Below are 17,952 nucleotides of genomic sequence, written 5' to 3'. Positions count from 1 at the left end.
CAATAATTTGTTTTTCCATTTAATTTTTGTGTTTTTTTTTTTAATTTTTGGGTTTATAAACATTTAATTGTTCAACAGCACTGTTTTAGATTTTCTAGAAATTTCTATAAAATTGTTTGTTGTTGTTTTAAGTTTTATAAATTTTGAAAATTATTTTTCTTAAATTTTTTTTATTGTTGTTGTAATATTTATTCAAAAATGTGTTACTTTTTGGTGTATTTTTTTTAATAATAATTTTTTTTTCTTTTTTGATTAATTTTTTTAATTTTCCTTAAATGTATTTTAAAACATTTAAAGAAAATTATTGTATAATTTTTTTTTAGAGTAAAATTTTAATGTAAAAATGTTTTTTTTTTTTTTAATTATACATAATATATTTTTATATTTATTAAATTTTCATTATTGTAGTGTATGTGTTTGTGTGTAACTATTTGTTTCAGTGTTTTTAGTTATTAATACTAATAAGTACTTTTCTTTCAGTGTATTTTATGTAGGTGTTGTAATTTATCTTTTTTTTTTAAGTGTTTTAAAATTGGGTGTTAGTTAAATTATTAAATAATTTCTAAAAAAACAAAACTTTATTTTGTTTTTGTTTGCTTAGGTGATTGATTTCTTAGTTAAATTCTAATAATGTTTTGTTGTTGTTTTCTAATGTATAAAATGAAAGTTTTTTTTTTAGTTTAAACATTTAATGATTTTTTTTTTTAGTTTTATATTTATATGAACATTGGTTTTAAGTAATTATTTTTTAGTTTTAATGTATATTAAGTATTGTATTTTTTTTTTACAAAAGAAAACTTAAATAAAGTTTAGTTTTGTTTCTTTTAGAATTTGTTGCAGAGTAAAGAAAACATATGCCTTCTTTTACAGATATTTGGCTACAGATCTGCGCTTTTTTTAGAGGAGTTTAAACTGAACTTTAAACTTGACAACACTGTTTTGCAGTTTTGCTTTTAAAACTGTTTTTGTTTCCATGAAATAAACTAATCATAAACTAAATAGTTTACTGTTCTGAAATGTTGCTCACAAACAGTTTTCTATAGGAAATTTTGCTTAATATTCCAAAAATTTCTATTCAAAAAAGTTGTTCAGAATCTAAACGACTCACAACTTGTCTATAGGAAATGATTTAAAGCTAAAATCATATCTATAGTTACTTAGAAATTGACATCATGTTCATTGGAAAAGTTGCTTAGAAACTCACAACTTGTCTATAGAAAATGTTGCTAAGAAGAGATAAATTTGTTAAAGGAAAAGTGTCTTAAAACTGACATCATATCTATAGGAAAAGTTGATTAGAAACAGACAACTTGTCGATAGGAAAAGTTGCTTATAAACTAGCATTATGTCTAAAGTAAAATTAGCTTAGAAACTGACATCATGCCTATAGGAAAAGTTGCTTAGATACTGAACCGACAACTTGTCTATAGGAAAAGTTGCTTAGAACTGACAACTTAAGAAAGTTGCTTAGAAACTGGCAACTTGTCTATAGGAAAAGTTGCTTAGAACTAACAACTTGTCTATTAAAAAAGTTTCTTAGAAACTGACGTCATGTACACAGGAGATGTTCCTTAGAAATTGACAGCTTGTCTATAGGAAAAGTTACTTAGAAACTAACATCATGTATAGAAACAGACATCATGTCTATAGGAAAAGTTGTTCAAAAACTGAGGACTTGTCTTTAGGAAAAGTTGCTTAGAAGTTGATAACTTGTCTGTAGGAAAAGTTGCTTAGAAACTGATAACTTATCTATTAAAAAAGTTGCTTAATAACTGACAACTTGTCTATTAAAAAAGTTGCTTAGAAAGTAACAACTTTTCTATAGAAAAAGTTACTTGACATCAACTGACATCATGTCTATGGGAAAAGTTGCTTAGAAACTGACATCATGTCTATGGGAAAAGTTGCTTAGAAACTTAATAGGTTACGTTCGAAAAAGTTGCTCAGAAATAAAGAAGTTTCTTAAATTTCCTATAGGAAAACATGCTTATAAACTGAGGAATTTTCTATAGAAAAATGTGCTTAAGAACAAATTGAAGCTAAGCACGTTTTTCAACTGAAAATTTATCGAAAACTCAGCATATTTTTAAGCTGTAGCAAGAGTTGCTCAAAATTTTGCGCTAAAACCGAACAGTTTTCTATAGCCAAAGTTGTTCAGTAACTGAAGAAATTTATAAAGGAAAAATTGCTCATCAAATGAAAAAAATCATATAGTTGCTTTAAATCTGAGCAATTTTCTTAGAGTAAAAGTTGCTCAAAAAACACATCGCTATAAGTTAAATAACACAATGTCTAAGTTGTTCTTAGAACTTATGTAAACATGATCTGCTCATTAACTCATGGGCTAATAACAGTTTATTACGGTTTTATAACATTGTTGTCAAGTTTCTCTTATCAATTTAAGAGAGAGAGAGAGAGAAAATTTTATTCTCAATAAATTATTCTCAATATTTAAAAAGTTTTAACAAAATTGGTGGAACTTACTTTAAGTAATAAAACTCCCTACAATACACAAAGCCCTTTAGTCCTTAATGTTGAGGCTGTGCTGTAGCTGGATAGATGAAGGCATGTGTTGGATGTCCTGGATGTTGTGTTAGTGCTGCAGCAGCACCGGTCAATGTTGTAACATCGGTTGGTTGTGTTAAAATTGGAATGCAATTCGTATTGTAATTGCTGTTGGAGAGTGTGGTACCCAAGACCAGAGGCGGTGCTTGAGTTGCTATAGCTATTGTCATGGCCGTAGCAGCGGCATTAGGCGCTGGATGTGGTGGGGCCTTAAGATAATTGGGTGTTGTTGTGTTTGTTGCTGTAGCTGGTGGTTGTAGAGGTGCAGCTGCAGCTAAAGGCAAATAATTAGCTGCCATTGGTGTAGGTATTGTGGCTGTAGATGTTGTTGAGTGGGTCGTAGTCGTCGAGAGGGTGGGAGAGCAGGCCTTCGAACATGATAACGATGAGGAGGCGGACGATGACGTTGAGGCAGCAGAGGGGGAATAAGGTGAGGTGATGTGATGATGCTGGTGAGGATGATGATGATGGTGACTGTGGTGTTGCTGTTGATGATGTTGATATTGTTGTTGGTAGTGAATTTGTGGATGTTGTTGTTGATGATGATGATGATGACTATTGTAATTTGTATTGGCAGTTGTATATTGTAACTGTTGATATTGCTGTGGTTGCTGTTGTGAGGTATGATAGATATGTGAGAGAGCTGTCGATGCATGTTGTTGTGGTTGTTGTTGATGATGAAACAAATTTGTTTGTGTTGTTAATGCTTTTGCTGTAGGTAAACATGATTGCTGTTGTTGATGTTGTGTTGTTGTATAACTTATCGTTGCCGGTGTATAGAAATGTTGCTGATGATGTGGTTCAATTATAATTAAATTATTATTATAATTTGTGGTTGCAATTGTAGCCGTTGTTGAGGGTATTACAACACCACATGTTGTTGTTAGTTTTAATTGTTGTTCATAGTCATGTTGTTGTTGTTGTTGTTGCTGTTGAAGTGTATTTTGCTGTTGTTGCTGCTGATTGTGTGTATTAGTATTATTGTTGCTGCTAATGTTATTATTATTGTTGTTACTATTGTTGCCATTTATTAATGCTGCCATTATATTAGCGGGCGGCAAAACAATTGGTATGTGATAATATTTACATTGTTTACGTCTGCACTGACCATTGGCATGATCACGACACACAGCCACACGTTGATCACATACTTCAACCTTATCGTCTGCATTTGGTAGTATTGTAAAATTAAGAAAAAGAAACAGAGATGTCAAGTAAATTATTAAATGTTTTTGGAATAATTTGGTTAAGATTTTTTCTTCATAAAATGTGATATTTTTGTAAAACAAAGCAAAGGGTGAATTTACTTATAAATATAACTAAGATAACCTGCTTAAAATAAATATATCTCTAAGAATCTGTTTAAGGATAAATGCTTAAATTTAATTTAAAATCTAACTTATTTTATATTTAAAATAATTTTTGCAGTAAATCAATTTGATTCAATGTTTGCAATGCCTTCCATGACGGAGCTTATATTGTTAAAACAATAGCTTATATCTAATCGCATTACACATGCCTATGGTCCCACGAATAAAGCAAAATATTCCTTAAAAATTATATCCAAATAGATAGGAAATTAAGTCATGATACTTTTTCTCAGTTAAGATAGAACTGAATAAGCTCAGAACAAAACTAGAACAGAACTAGAACAGAACTAGAACAGAACTAGAACAGAATTAGAACAGAATTAGAACAGAATTAGAACAGAACTAGAACAGAACTAGAACAGAACTAGAACAGAACTAGAACAGAACTAGAACAGAACTAGAACAGAACTAGAACAGAACTAGAACAGAACTAGAACAGAACTAGAACAGAACTAGAACAGAACTAGAACAGAACTAGAACAGAACTAGAACAGAACTAGAACAGAACTAGAACAGAACTAGAACAGAACTAGAACAGAACTAGAACAGAACTAGAACAGAACTAGAACAGAACTAGAACAGAACTAGAACAGAACTAGAACAGAACTAGAACAGAACTAGAACAGAACTAGAACAGAACTAGAACAGAACTAGAACAGAACTAGAACAGAACTAGAACAGAACTAGAACAGAACTAGAACAGAACTAGAACAGAACTAGAACAGAACTAGAACAGAACTAGAACAGAACTAGAACAGAACTAGAACAGAACTAGAACAGAACTAGAACAGAACTAGAACAGAACTAGAACAGAACTAGAACAGAACTAGAACAGAACTAGAACAGAACTAGAACAGAACTAGAACAGAACTAGAACAGAACTAGAACAGAACTAGAACAGAACTAGAACAGAACTAGAACAGAACTAGAACAGAACTAGAACAGAACTAGAACAGAACTAGAACAGACTAGAACAGAACTAGAACAGAACTAGAACAGAACTAGAACAGAACTAGAACAGAACTAGAACAGAACTAGAACAGAACTAGAACAGAACTAGAACAGAAAGAACAGAACTAGAACAGAACTAGAACAGAACTAGAACAGAACTAGAACAGAACTAGAACAGAACTAGAACAGAACTAGAACAGAACTAGAACAGAACTAGAACAGAACTAGAACAGAACTAGAACAGAACTAGAACAGAACTAGAACAGAACTAGAACAGAACTAGAACAGAACTAGAACAGAACTAGAACAGAACTAGAACAGAACTAGAACAGACTAGAACAGAACTAGAACAGAACTAGAACAGAACTAGAACAGAACTAGAACAGAACTAGAACAGAACTAGAACAGAACTAGAACAGAACTAGAACAGAACTAGAACAGAACTAGAACAGAACTAGAACAGAACTAGAACAGAAACTAGAACAGAACTAGAACAGAACTAGAACAGAACTAGAACAGAACTAGAACAGAACTAGAACTAGAACAGAACTAGAACAGAACTAGAACAGAACTAGAACAGAACTAGAACAGAACTAGAACAGAACTAGAACAGAACTAGAACAGAACTAGAACAGAACTAGAACAGAACCTAGAACAGAACTAGAACAGAACTAGAACAGAACTAGAACAGAACTAGAACAGAACTAGAACAGAACTAGAACAGAACTAGAACAGAACTAGAACAGAACTAGAACAGAACAGAACTAGAACAGAACTAGAACAGAACAGAACTAGAACAGAACTAGAACAGAACTAGAACAGAACTAGAACAGAACTAGAACAGAACTAGAACAGAACTAGAACAGAACTAGAACAGAACTAGAACAGAACTAGAACAGAACTAGAACAGAACTAGAACAGAACTAGAACAGAACTAGAACAGAACTAGAACAGAACTAGAACAGAACTAGAACAGAACTAGAACAGAACTAGAACAGAACTAGAACAGAACTAGAACAGAACTAGAACAGAACTAGAACAGAACTAGAACAGAACTAGAACAGAACTAGAACAGAACTAGAACAGAACTAGAACTAGAACAGAACTAGAACAGAACTAGAACAGAACTAGAACAGAACTAGAACAGAACTAGAACAGAACTAGAACAGAACTAGAACAGAACTAGAACAGAACTAGAACAGAACTAGAACAGAACTAGAACAGAACTAGAACAGAACTAGAACAGAACTAGAACAGAACTAGAACAGAACTAGAACAGAACTAGAACAGAACTAGAACAGAACTAGAACAGAACTAGAACAGAACTAGAACAGAACTAGAACAGAACTAGAACAGAACTAGAACAGAACTAGAACAGAACTAGAACAGAACTAGAACCGAACTAGAACAGAACTAGAACAGAACTAGAACTGAACTAGAACTGAACTAGAACTGAACTAGAACTGAACTAGAACTGAACTAGAACTGAACTAGAACTGAACTAGAACTGAACTAGAACTGAACTAGAACTAGAACAAGAACTGAACTAGAACTGAACTAGAACTGAACTAGAACTGAACTAGAACTGAACTAGAACTGAACAAGAACTGAACTAGAACTGAACTAGAACTGAACTAGAACTGAACTAGAACTGAACTAGAACTGAACTAGAACTGAACTAGAACTGAACTAGAACTGAACTAGAACTGAACTAGAACTGAACTAGAACTGAACTAGAACTGAACTAGAACTGAACTAGAATTGAACTAGAACTGAACTAGAACTGAACTAGAACTGAACTAGAACTGAACTAGAACTGAACTAGAACTGAACTAGAACTGAACTAGAACTGAACTAGAACTGAACTAGAACTGAACTAGAACTGAACTAGAACTGAACTAGAACTGAGCTAGAACTGAACTAGAACTAGAACTGAATAAGAACATAAAATGTTTCGTTTTCTTCCGTTATTGTTATTGTATTGCTTCCATTATCAGGTGCTGTTCAAATTTTAAGATATGTTTTTCAGTGATTGTGTTGATAAAACTAATTGTACGTCAAACTGTAAAGATCTGCATAAATTTCAATAAATCGATTATATTTCTTTAAATCTGTAATGTTAAATATTCTTAATTTTTATCTCTGCATAGATTAGACCAACAAATATGACAAGTATTTTGATAGAATTATCTAACTTTTATAAAATACTTAAATTTTGTTAAGATTTTGAAAACTAAAAAATGAATTAAACTAAGAGTTGAACTAAATATTGAATGAGCCAAAACAATTTAAAAGCCAACTAAATACAAAAAAAAATTAAAAATATATATATAGAGCTACCATACACTAAATTCAATATCGAAATAAGCCTAAATAAAATTTATTAAAAATAAAAATGAAAGTCGAAATAAAAAATTTAGCAGCATGCACTTACCTTCAGTTAAATGAACGAATCTACAATTTAACCGACTGCACATAGATCTATTAAAATCTTGGCACACCGGGAGGGTGTCCAGTAACTAGAGATTACAAAATAAATAAAACATGTTGTTTGTTTGTTGTTGTATGTTTTGGACGAGTTTTTTGGGGTTTTTGATGTAAAAGTGTATTTGTTGTTGTAATAGATGTTAGTTGTTGTTTTTATTGTTGTTGTAGTTGTTTATAGATGTACAGATTTACGAGATGCGAGCACAATTAATTTTTAAAACAAATAAATCAAAATAAAAAAATTTTACCAAAAAAATAATTACATTTCACCAAATACAAATCAAATTTATTTTTTAATAAAAATTCAAGAGAAAATAAAAAAAAATTTTTTTGAAAAAGTTGATCGAGTGTTTAAAATAATATTTTTGTTTAATTTATTTATATATTTAAAAAAAAGAGAAGAAGAAGAAAAAAAGAAAGAAAAAAGAGCAAAAATTAGTTTTATATTGTTCGTACTATATATAACAAATTAAAGTATTTTTTTAAAATGTATTTCATTAATATAATTTAATATATATTTGTTTGTTAGTTATATAAATATTTTTTTTCAAGTTTTTAAAATAAAATTAAATAAAAAATATGTTGATGTTTGTTTTTGTTGTTACTATAACTTATGGGCTAAACTTTAAATAAAAACAATATTAAAGCTTTAAGCTGTAATTTTCCCCCTAAATGGTAATATTTTAGTCTTTTTTGATTTATTGGTTATACTTTCTTAAATTTAGCTAAATATCGTTAAATAATTGGTTTATATCGATTACTTAAATTCAAATTTTCTTAAAATTAATTAAATAAAAAGGAATAATGAAGAGCTTATATAATACTAAAACAAGACATTTACTAACTTGACACAAGACAAATAGAAATTATGCTTTCATGTCGAAGCCGAAAATTTTAACACCAAATGACATGCACCGTTTTCAGTAAAATATTCATTCAGAGAAAATTGAACTTAAACTGAGCTAAAACTCAACTAGAACTGAACTTGATACGAAGTAGTACAGAAATAGGATTGATCTAGAACAGCACTAGAACTGAATTAAAACTGATCTAGAACTGAACTAGAAATCAACTAGAACTGAATTTAAACTGAAAGAGAACTGAACTAAAACTAAACTAAAACTGAACTAGAACTGAACAAGAACTGAACTAGAACTGAATTAGAACTGAACTAAAACTGAACTAGAACTGAACTAGAACTGAACTAGAACTGAACTAGAACTGGACTAGAACTGAACTAGACCTGAACTCGAACTGAACTAGAACTGAACTAGAACTGAACTAGAACTGAACTAGAACTAGAACTAGAACTTAACTAGAACTGAACTAGAACAGAACTAGAACTGAACTAGAGCAGAACTAGAACTGAACTGAACTAGAACAGAACTAGAACTGAACTAGAACTGAACTAGAACTGAACTAGAACTAGAACTGAACTAGAACTGAACTAGAACTGAACTAGAACAGAACTAGAACTGAACTAGACCAGAACTAGAACTGAACTAGAACAGAACTAGAACAGAACTAGAACAGAACTAGAACAGAACTAGAACAGAACTAGAACAGAACTAGAACAGAACTAGAACAGAACTAGAACAGAACTAGAACAGGACTAGAACAGAACTAGAACAGAACTAGAACAGAACTAGAACAGACCTAGAACAGACCTAGAACAGAACTAGAACAGAACTAGTACAGAACTAGAACAGAACTAGAACAAAACTAGAACAGGACAAAAATAGAACTAGAACATAACTAGAACTAAAACAGAACTAGAACAGAACTAGAGTTTATATGCACCGTTTCGAGTAAAATATTTAGTCAGAGAAAATTGAACTTAAACAGAACTAAAACTCAACTAGAACTGTATTACAATTGAACTTGATACGATCTAGAACGGAAGTAGAACTGAAATAGGATTGAACTAGAACAGCTCTAGAACTGAATTAAAACTGAACTAGACTTGAACTAGAAATCGACTAGAAGTGAATTAAAACTGAAAGAGAACTGAATAAGAGCAGAACTAGAACAGAAATAGAACAGAACTACAACAGAACTAGAACAGAACTAGAACAGAACTAGAACAGAACTAGAACAGAACTAGAACAGAACTAGAACAGAACTAGAACAGAACTAGAACAGAACTAGAACAGAACTAGAACAGAACTAGAACAGAACTAGAACAGAACTAGAACAGAACTAGAACAGAACTAGAACAGAACTAGAACAGAACTAGAACTGAACTAGAACTGAACTAGAATTGAACTAGAACTGAACTAGAATTGAAGTAGAACTGATTTAGAACTGAATTAGAACTGAACTAGAACTGAACTAGAACTGAACTAGAACTGAACTAGAACTGAACTAGAACTGAACTAGAACTGAACTAGAACTGAACTAGAACTGAACTAGAACTGAACTAAAACTGAACTAGAACTGAACTAGAACTGAACTAGAACTGAACTAGAACTGAACTAGAACTGAACTAGAACTGAACTAGAACTGAACTAGTACTAAAGTAGAACTGAACTAGAATTGAACAAGAACATAACAAGAGCAGAACTAAAACAAAACTAGAAGTGGACTGAAACTTATTTTTGGACTGAAACTGTTTTTCTCATAATACATATATAAAGTGAAGCTTAATTTCTATAAGCTTGCATTTAGGCTTTCAAAAAAGCTTAGTTTTAAAGACATTTTAATATCCAAACAATTAAGCTCTTTTTTTTGAATAAATAAGTTTAAAAATCTTACACAGAGACTAAATTAATTTAAAAAACAAACAAAAAAATAAAAAAAAAAAACATAACAGTTAAAAAGCTTTGAAAAAGCTTCATAGAGAAAGCAGCAAGTTATAATTTTAGTTGATTTTTTAATTTTAAAATACTGTTTTAATAGTAGGTGATTTAAAATTAAAATACAGATATTAAAAGATCTAAACAACACACGCACACCAGTTTTGTAATTTGTAAATAGACTAAATGAGAGAGAGAGTAGAAAAAATATATGGGAAACAAGAAGAGAAAAGCTTAAATTAAAAAAAGCTTTGGCACTAAAATAAACTGAACATAAAAGTAAATTTAAGGATTTTTTTTTAAACTCACATTTTCAGTTTTGATTTTATTTTTTGATTTTGGGTTTTTGTTTGTTTTGATTCTAATATCACAATTTAAGTTTTTTATAATTTGTTTAAATGGAATGTTTTTTTTTTGTAATTATTATTATTTTGTTTTATTTTGTAAGAAAAAATATGAATTAAATTTGGTGCTATAGTTTACTTTTTTGTTTGATTTAAATTTGAGATTTAATTATTTTTTTAACATTTTGGTTTTGGGAAAAAAGTGAAGCTCCTAAAATTCAGTGTTATCTTAGGTTGAAATTTAAGAGATCTTTTTAACAAACACACAGTTACAAATCCTAAATGACGGCACTAGAAATATATGAGAAAAGAGACAAAAAAGAATAAAAAAGAAAACAATAAGCTTTTGTTCGTTTTTTTGTTGTTGTAGTTTGTTTTTAAGAAAAAAATAACATTTAGTTGTTGGTAATTAATTACATATATAGATAATTATATATATATATAGATATTTTTTTAAAAAATAAAAGTTGAAAAGCTTAGGTGTTTAAAAAGCTTAAAAGCTCTTTTTTGTTTTCTAATACATTTACGTTTAAAGTGTAAGTTGTTTTTAATTTTTTTCAATTTAATTGTTGTTTGTAGTTGATGAAGGCAAAACCAAAATTTAAATATAAGCACAACTAAAGCTTTATTTATTTATGTTTTTTTTTTTTTGTATATAAAAAAGCTTTTAAGCTAAACTCAAGCTCAAGAAGCAATATGTATATTTTTTTTTTGATTTGTAATGCAATTTGTTTAATTATTATTATTTTTTTTAATTTGTTAAAGGTTTCATTACCTAATTATGTAAACAGTACCATTTATAAGTATAGGACAATGTGTGTGATATAATAACCGCCGATCGGAGTTATGAGCTGCTTAAAAAGTACATTTTTTATAATACAGGGAGTTTATCAAAGGAGTTTCAGCGGATTTTTTTGGTATAAAATTAACGAGACACCATATAGGAAAAGAAGAATGAGGAAAAGAAGAAGAAGAAAAATTTCAGTTTAAACAAAAGTTTCTTTTCAGGCAATTTCTTTTTTACAAAATATTCTTAATTACTTAACTTAAACTATTACTAAGAATTCAATATTTACTCTTTTTTATTCGGAAAAAAGGCTTAAATGTCCTTGTATACAAAGCAAAAACAATGTCATAGTTTTTATAGTAAATTACTAGTTATTTTTTCTGAATCTTTAACGAAATGTACATGTGTATGTTTGTTTGCATTAAAATGTGTCTTTGTGTGCTTTTAATACTAATGCCTTTTTTCATTAGTCGTTATTTTTTTATTTCTATTTAAAAGGTAAAAGGGAGTGTCATAACAGTTGTAATCGCTATCCTCATCATCATCATCATTGCCGCCGCCAACGCCATCATCATCAGTCATTAGTGTTAGTTAAATATTGGTTAGAGCAGTTGGACTACATACAGTCAACACAATACAAAATACAGAAAAAGGAAAAACAAAACTAATTGTGACATCATCATGGATTGACATTAAATAAACAGCTTATTTTGTAGTAGTATCTGTTGTTCTTGTAGTTGTGTGTTTGCTTTCACTATCAGGCTTTAATTTGGTTTACCCTCTTCTCTTGTAACAGCTACAGTTATGGTTTGAATAATTAGGATATACACATTAATTTTCAAAAATTAAGACAAAAATTTTCTAATTCGAGTCTGAGGTACAACTGAACTTAAACCTAACTAGAACTGAAGTAGAACAAAACTAGAACAGAATTGAACAGAACTAGATGCGAACTAGGACAGAACTAGAACAGAACTATAACAGAACTAGAACAGAACTAGAACAGAACTAGAACAGAACTAGAACAGAACTAGAAAAGAACTAGAACAGGACTACAATAGAACAAGAAAAGAACTAAAACAGAACTAGAACAGAACTAGAACAGAACTAGAACAGAACTAGAACAGAACTAGAACAGAACTAGAACAGAACTAGAACAGAACTAGAACAGAACTAGAACAGAACTGTAACTGAACTAGAACAGAACTACAACTAAAATAGAATTAAAACGGAACAAGAGCAGAACTAAATTAGAACAGAACTAAAACTGAACTTGATCAGAATTATTTCTGTTATTTATATTCCTTGACTGTCGGACTGTATACCCCTGTAATATATTAAATGTTTTCAAAAGAATGCTTTTCATTGATAGAACAAAATAAACCATTAAATATGTATGTAGAAATTCAACATAAAAATAACTACACAAGAACCCACTCTTTATTATAATGGTTTATTTGGTATAAAGGCGCGGATGCACAATTAATTTGATTAACCTAATTTGTAAATGTAAAAAAAATACAAGGTAAAGAATATAGCTAATATCTGCTACTAACACATTAGTGTGATGATAAACTTAAAGAGAAAACACATTTCCTTACTAGTAGTTACTAAAAAGTAACTGTTTGTCTTATGTGTGGTTGAAACTTAACAGACCACCCATCCAAACATTTTTTTTGATAAATTGATGAACACATACAGGTGTGTCAATTAGTAATAAACCTTTTAAAGCTAGTTTGTGTGTATGAGAGAGTAAGGAAAGGGAAGCATACCAGCATTGCCTGTGCAATGGTGGTGGTGGTGAAAATAAAAACACAAAATTTTGGTTTAAAATAAAAATCCACTAGTAATTCATTTACATTTTCTTGAACCTTTGTGCTGGACTAGATCTCAATTCTACTTGAACTAGAACTAAAATTTCACAACACTAGTTTTTAAGAACTTTATAAAATTTCTATGTTTCACTGCCAGTCAATTTTAGCTAATATATATTTTATTCTTGTTTTTCAGGGCCATAAGGATACTTTGTTGGTATAACACCGAAAAAAACTCATACAAGTTTTAAGAGGGTCAATTCAATTAAATTAAAATTGCTTGTAAAATAATGAATAGTAGAAGAAGACACCGGAAAAGTATGGAAAAGAGCAAAAGAAGAAGCATGTTAAGTAAGTTGGTTTGCACTTCTTATTACTAATGATTTCAGTTTTAATACTCTGGTAGAAGTTTATAAATAAATGATTGTTGTTTTTAACTAAACAGCAAAAAGTAAATATACAAAATTTTTTTAAAAACTATAAATAAAAAACAGACCTGCAACTGAACTAGAACAGAACTAGAACAAAACTAGAACTGAATTAGAACAGAACTAGAACAGATCTAGAACAGAACTAGAACAGAACTAGAACAGAACTAGAAAAGAACTAGAACAGAACTAGAACAGAACTAGAACAGAACTAGAACAGAACTAGAACAGAACTAGAACAGAACTAGAACAGAACTAGAACAGAACTAGAACAGAACTAGAACAGAACTAGAACTAGAACTAGAACAGAACTAGAACAGAACTATAACAGAAGTAGAACAGAACTATAACAGAACTAGAACAGAACCAGAATAGAACTAGAACAGAACTTGAACAGAACTTGAACAGAACTAGAACAGAACTAGAACAGAACTAGAACAGAACTAGAACAGAACTAGAACAGAACTAGAACAGAACTAGAACAGAACTAGAACAGAACTAGAACAGAACTAGAACAGAACCAGAAGAGAACTAGAACAGAACTAGAACAGAACTAGAACAGAACCAGAAGAGAACTAGAACAGAACCCCCTTTATGCTACAATCTAATAAAAATCCCGCATCTACCACACATAGTTTTTAGTTGTAATGCTCATAGCTCGTACTAGACTTTTATAGCTGGGAAACATTAAGTTCAATTTCAAATATATACATACATACTTATGTATATTCTTTTGTGTTAAAATTCATGTGCATGTTCGTGGGAGTACTTAGAGTATTGTAATTTGTTCAGCACAACGAAAGTTATAGCAAATAGCGCAAAAAATATATAAACTTTCAAGTGATCCAGCCCACTCAATAAAATTTGTTTTTTGGCTTAAGGAAAAAAAAAAAAAAAAACAAAAACTAATTGCCAAAAATAAAACAGTTGGTTGGCATTACCGTTAACAGTTAACAGGATTTCCAGTTGGAAAAATTATGAAACACAAGCGAAGAGATTAAATTGTAAATGACGAGAAAATGAAGCTATATGAAATAGCAAAGAAAAAAATATAGAGATGCAATGTTTAAATAACAAGATTTGTATAGCGAAGAGACAATTTATTGGACTTAAGATCTTATACAGTTTTATGGGACTATACCGATTTCCTGCTGGGTCGTTAATTATAAATATTTCAACTCTGAATGTTTGTAATTATTTCGCAAAAGGCGGGTATTATCGAGAGAATAAAGGCGTATAATTTAATATGTCCTCAAGGGACAAAGGACACAATCGCTGATGTTAGTTAATTTGAAAAATAATTGTCACTTATTGAGCATATACTACTCAAACCGAAAACCTTAAAAACAAGTGGTTGGAAGAAATTGGAATTGAAAATTCTCATGTGAAGTGTGTTCGATAAAGAAACGTCTAGTAATATAAATATAGGACATTTACATATATTTCGTTTAAGGAAAAAAACTCATAGCGAGAATAGTTTGTTCGTTTAACAGAAACAGGCTTATGAGGTTTCTTTTTTCTAATTGTAAAACTCGCACAGACAACCTGATTTGTAATTAAATTTGTTTTATATTGTTGGTATTTTGTGCAATATTCAATACGTTTTTATAAATAAAGCTTAGCAAGTAAATAATAAAAAAGCTTAACTTTAAAGTTTAAATATTTCTGGCTGAGCCTCACAAAAAGCTTTTACGTCTTTTTAAGTATTTTTGAAAGTGTAGTTCTTCTTCAAGCTAAGAGTTTTAGAAAAAAGCTCTTAGCTTGAAATTTAATCAAAAACTTTCTATAAAGACAAAAAATAAAAAGCTTAAACGATTTTTTTTACAAAAGACTTAAAATTTTTTTAATGGAAAAGCTTTTTGAAGAATTATATTAAATAAATATAGAAAACTATTCTAATAGAAAACCTTACAGCTTTTTTAATCAAAGAAGCCTTAAAAGCTTTCATAGAGGAAACAGTTTTCTTATGAAAGAAAAGTAAAAGTTTTTTTATGAAAAAAGCTTTTTTTTTTAAAGATTTGTTACTTTATAAGCAGAAACCCGTAAAATTTAAAAAAAAACTTTTTGGTAAGAAAAAAAACTTAAAAGCTTTTTTAATCAAAGAAGCTTTAAAAGCTTTCATATAGAAAAAAGCTTTTTGAACAAAAGAATATTAAGTTTTTTTTAGGAAAAATTTTAAAAAGCTCCTCTTAAAAAAAAGTTTAATTGTAAAACCTTTTTTTTTTAAATTGTCTTTTTCAAAAGTTTTTTTTAGGAAAAACTACATAATATAGTATATTATAAAGTTTTTAACATTTTCCAAAAAAAAAACTTAAAAAGCTCAAAATTTGTTTAAAAGAAAAAAAGCTTGGAAGCTTTTAAATTAAAAAAGTTTAAAAGATTTTTTATAGAAACAAGAGAAAAACCTTGTTCTTAAGTTAAAGAGGAAATTTAAAAAAGGAAAGAGCTTTAAAAACTTTTTTTATCGCTGTAAGTTGTAAGAATTATCGTTTATATATTTTAATATATTTTTACCGTAAAAGCTTTTTATTTAACACTTACATTTAAACTACAAGTTAATAATAATTTAATGCTCCTAAAGCTTTTGCTTAAAAAATAACATCAAAATTAATCTAAAAACTGTATTCACAAACTCTTTAAAGCTTTACTATTTTATATTCTTAAATTATAACTAACACAAACATAGTATATATAATAACAAAGCATAAAATAAAAAGCTTAATTTATACTTAAAGCTTTAAGAATTTTTCAAAAAAGTGCAACATATAATTAATGTGCAATATTCCCCTCGTCTCGTAAGCTGCTGCATTGCAATCAAAAAGCTGTCCAGAAAAAAAGCTTGAAATTATAAAAAAGCTGTTAATAAAGGCAAATAATAAATTATATAAAACAAAAGCTTTTAAAAACAAACAATATATATTTATTATTTTAATTACAAACTATTACAATACTTACTACATACAAGCCTGTAAATTTGTCAACAATATATTAAAAAAAAGAATAGACCAAAAAGAAGTACAGAGTATTACATGACATTTTTTATGTTTTGTTTTTGTAGTTGTTTATTGGTTACTATTTGTGAGCTTTTGTGTAAATTTACAAAATTGATTTTGTTTTATACAAATTTTATAGTAAAATATATGAGAGAGTGAATAAAAATTATGTTACAGTTATGAAGTTTTATAGAACTTTGAAGAATTTTGTTGTGAAAAGTTAAAAGCTGGTTTATTTCAGCTTTTAACTTAACTTCAACTTAATGAAAAGCTTTTAAGATATTTTTATTTATTTATATTTTTAAAAAATGTATATTCTAAGATTCCTTTGCTATGAGTTAAGATTATTGAAAAAGGTTAAAAGCTTTAAAGCTTTTTTATAAAAATAAGCTTTAAAGCTTTTAACAAAAAGCTTTAATGATATATATAGTATATATTTTGGAATGGGGTAAACATTTCGTTTTACAGGTATAGCTGCATTAAAAGCTTTTTATAAAAAATTACGTTTCAAAGCTTTTTTTAAAGTTAAAAGCTTTTAATTAATAGCTTTAAGGATATAATTAGTAAATATTTTGGAATGAGATAAATATTCAGAGATTCATTTTGCAAGTATAGTTTTGTTAAAAGCTTTTTATAAAAAAATAAACTTTAAAGCTTTTTTTCTTAAGTCAAAAACTTTTAATTAAAAGCTTTAAGAATATATTCAGTAAATATTTTAGAATGGGATAAACATTCAGAGATTCGTTTTGCAAGTGTAGCTTTTTAAAAAAAGCTTTTGTAAAAAAATGAGCTTTAAAGCTTTTTGTTGAAAGTCAAAAGCTTTTAATTAAAAACTTTAAGAAAATATTTAGTAAATATTTTCGATCGGGATAAACCTTCAGAGATTCGTTTTACAATTATAGCTTCATTAAAAGCTTTTTTAAAACAAATGAGTTTTTAAGCTTTTTTGAGTCAAAAGCTTAATAAAAGGTTAAAAAAATATCTTAAGGAATAAAAGGCTTTTTAGAGGAGTTTTAAATTTTTTAAATAATTTTCTTAAATTATTAAAAAAGCTTAAATATATTTTAATTTTAAAAGCTCTTTTAAGATAATATTTTAGAATGAGATAAACATTCAGAGATTCATTTTACAACTATAGCTTTATTACAAGCTTTTTTTAGTGAAAAAGCTTTATAAATAGGAATATTTTAATTTTTTTTTTTAGTAAAAAGCTTAAACTATTTCTTTTAAAGAAAAAGCTTCAACAAAAAGCTTCTTAAGCAAAAAGTTTTTTAAGAAAAAAGCTTTTTAGGAAAAAAAGCTTTTTAAGAAAAAAGCTTTCTTAAGAAAAAAAGCTTTTTAAGAAAAAAGTTTTCTTAAGAAAAAAGATTTCTTACGAAAAAAGCTTTTTAAGAAAAAAAGCTTTTTAAGAATTTTTT

The 17,952-nt window shown here is 28.7% G+C and overlaps 1 protein-coding gene across 7 annotated transcripts in view; it reads right to left on the bottom strand.

The window, feature by feature from the left end:
* Nucleotides 1-500: 500 nt before the first annotated feature.
* Nucleotides 501-17,952, bottom strand: part of LOC111680611 (protein muscleblind) — a 135,260-nt gene continuing 117,808 nt past the window's right edge. For 2 of the 7 annotated variants that reach the window (XR_006941388.1, XR_006941389.1), the window contains 2 exons: nucleotides 7,321-7,405; nucleotides 3,597-3,730 (listed from right to left, as the gene is read on the bottom strand). Coding sequence is in view for 5 of the 7 variants with exons in the window: in XM_046955015.1 (XP_046810971.1) it covers nucleotides 2,529-3,730 (1,202 nt within the window). In the remaining 2 variants the exon portion in view is untranslated. Of the gene's footprint in view, nucleotides 3,731-7,320; nucleotides 7,406-10,692; nucleotides 10,804-11,287; nucleotides 11,364-17,952 lie in introns of those variants that run through there. The other 5 variants (XM_046955015.1, XM_046955016.1, XM_046955017.1 and 2 more) reach the window with 4 other exon arrangements.

This window comes from Lucilia cuprina, chromosome 6 (genome assembly GCF_022045245.1).
Source record: "Lucilia cuprina isolate Lc7/37 chromosome 6, ASM2204524v1, whole genome shotgun sequence".
NCBI classification, from domain to species: domain Eukaryota; kingdom Metazoa; phylum Arthropoda; class Insecta; order Diptera; family Calliphoridae; genus Lucilia; species Lucilia cuprina.
Note: the sequence above shows the minus strand (reverse complement) of the source record. Positions and strands in the feature narration are given on the sequence as shown.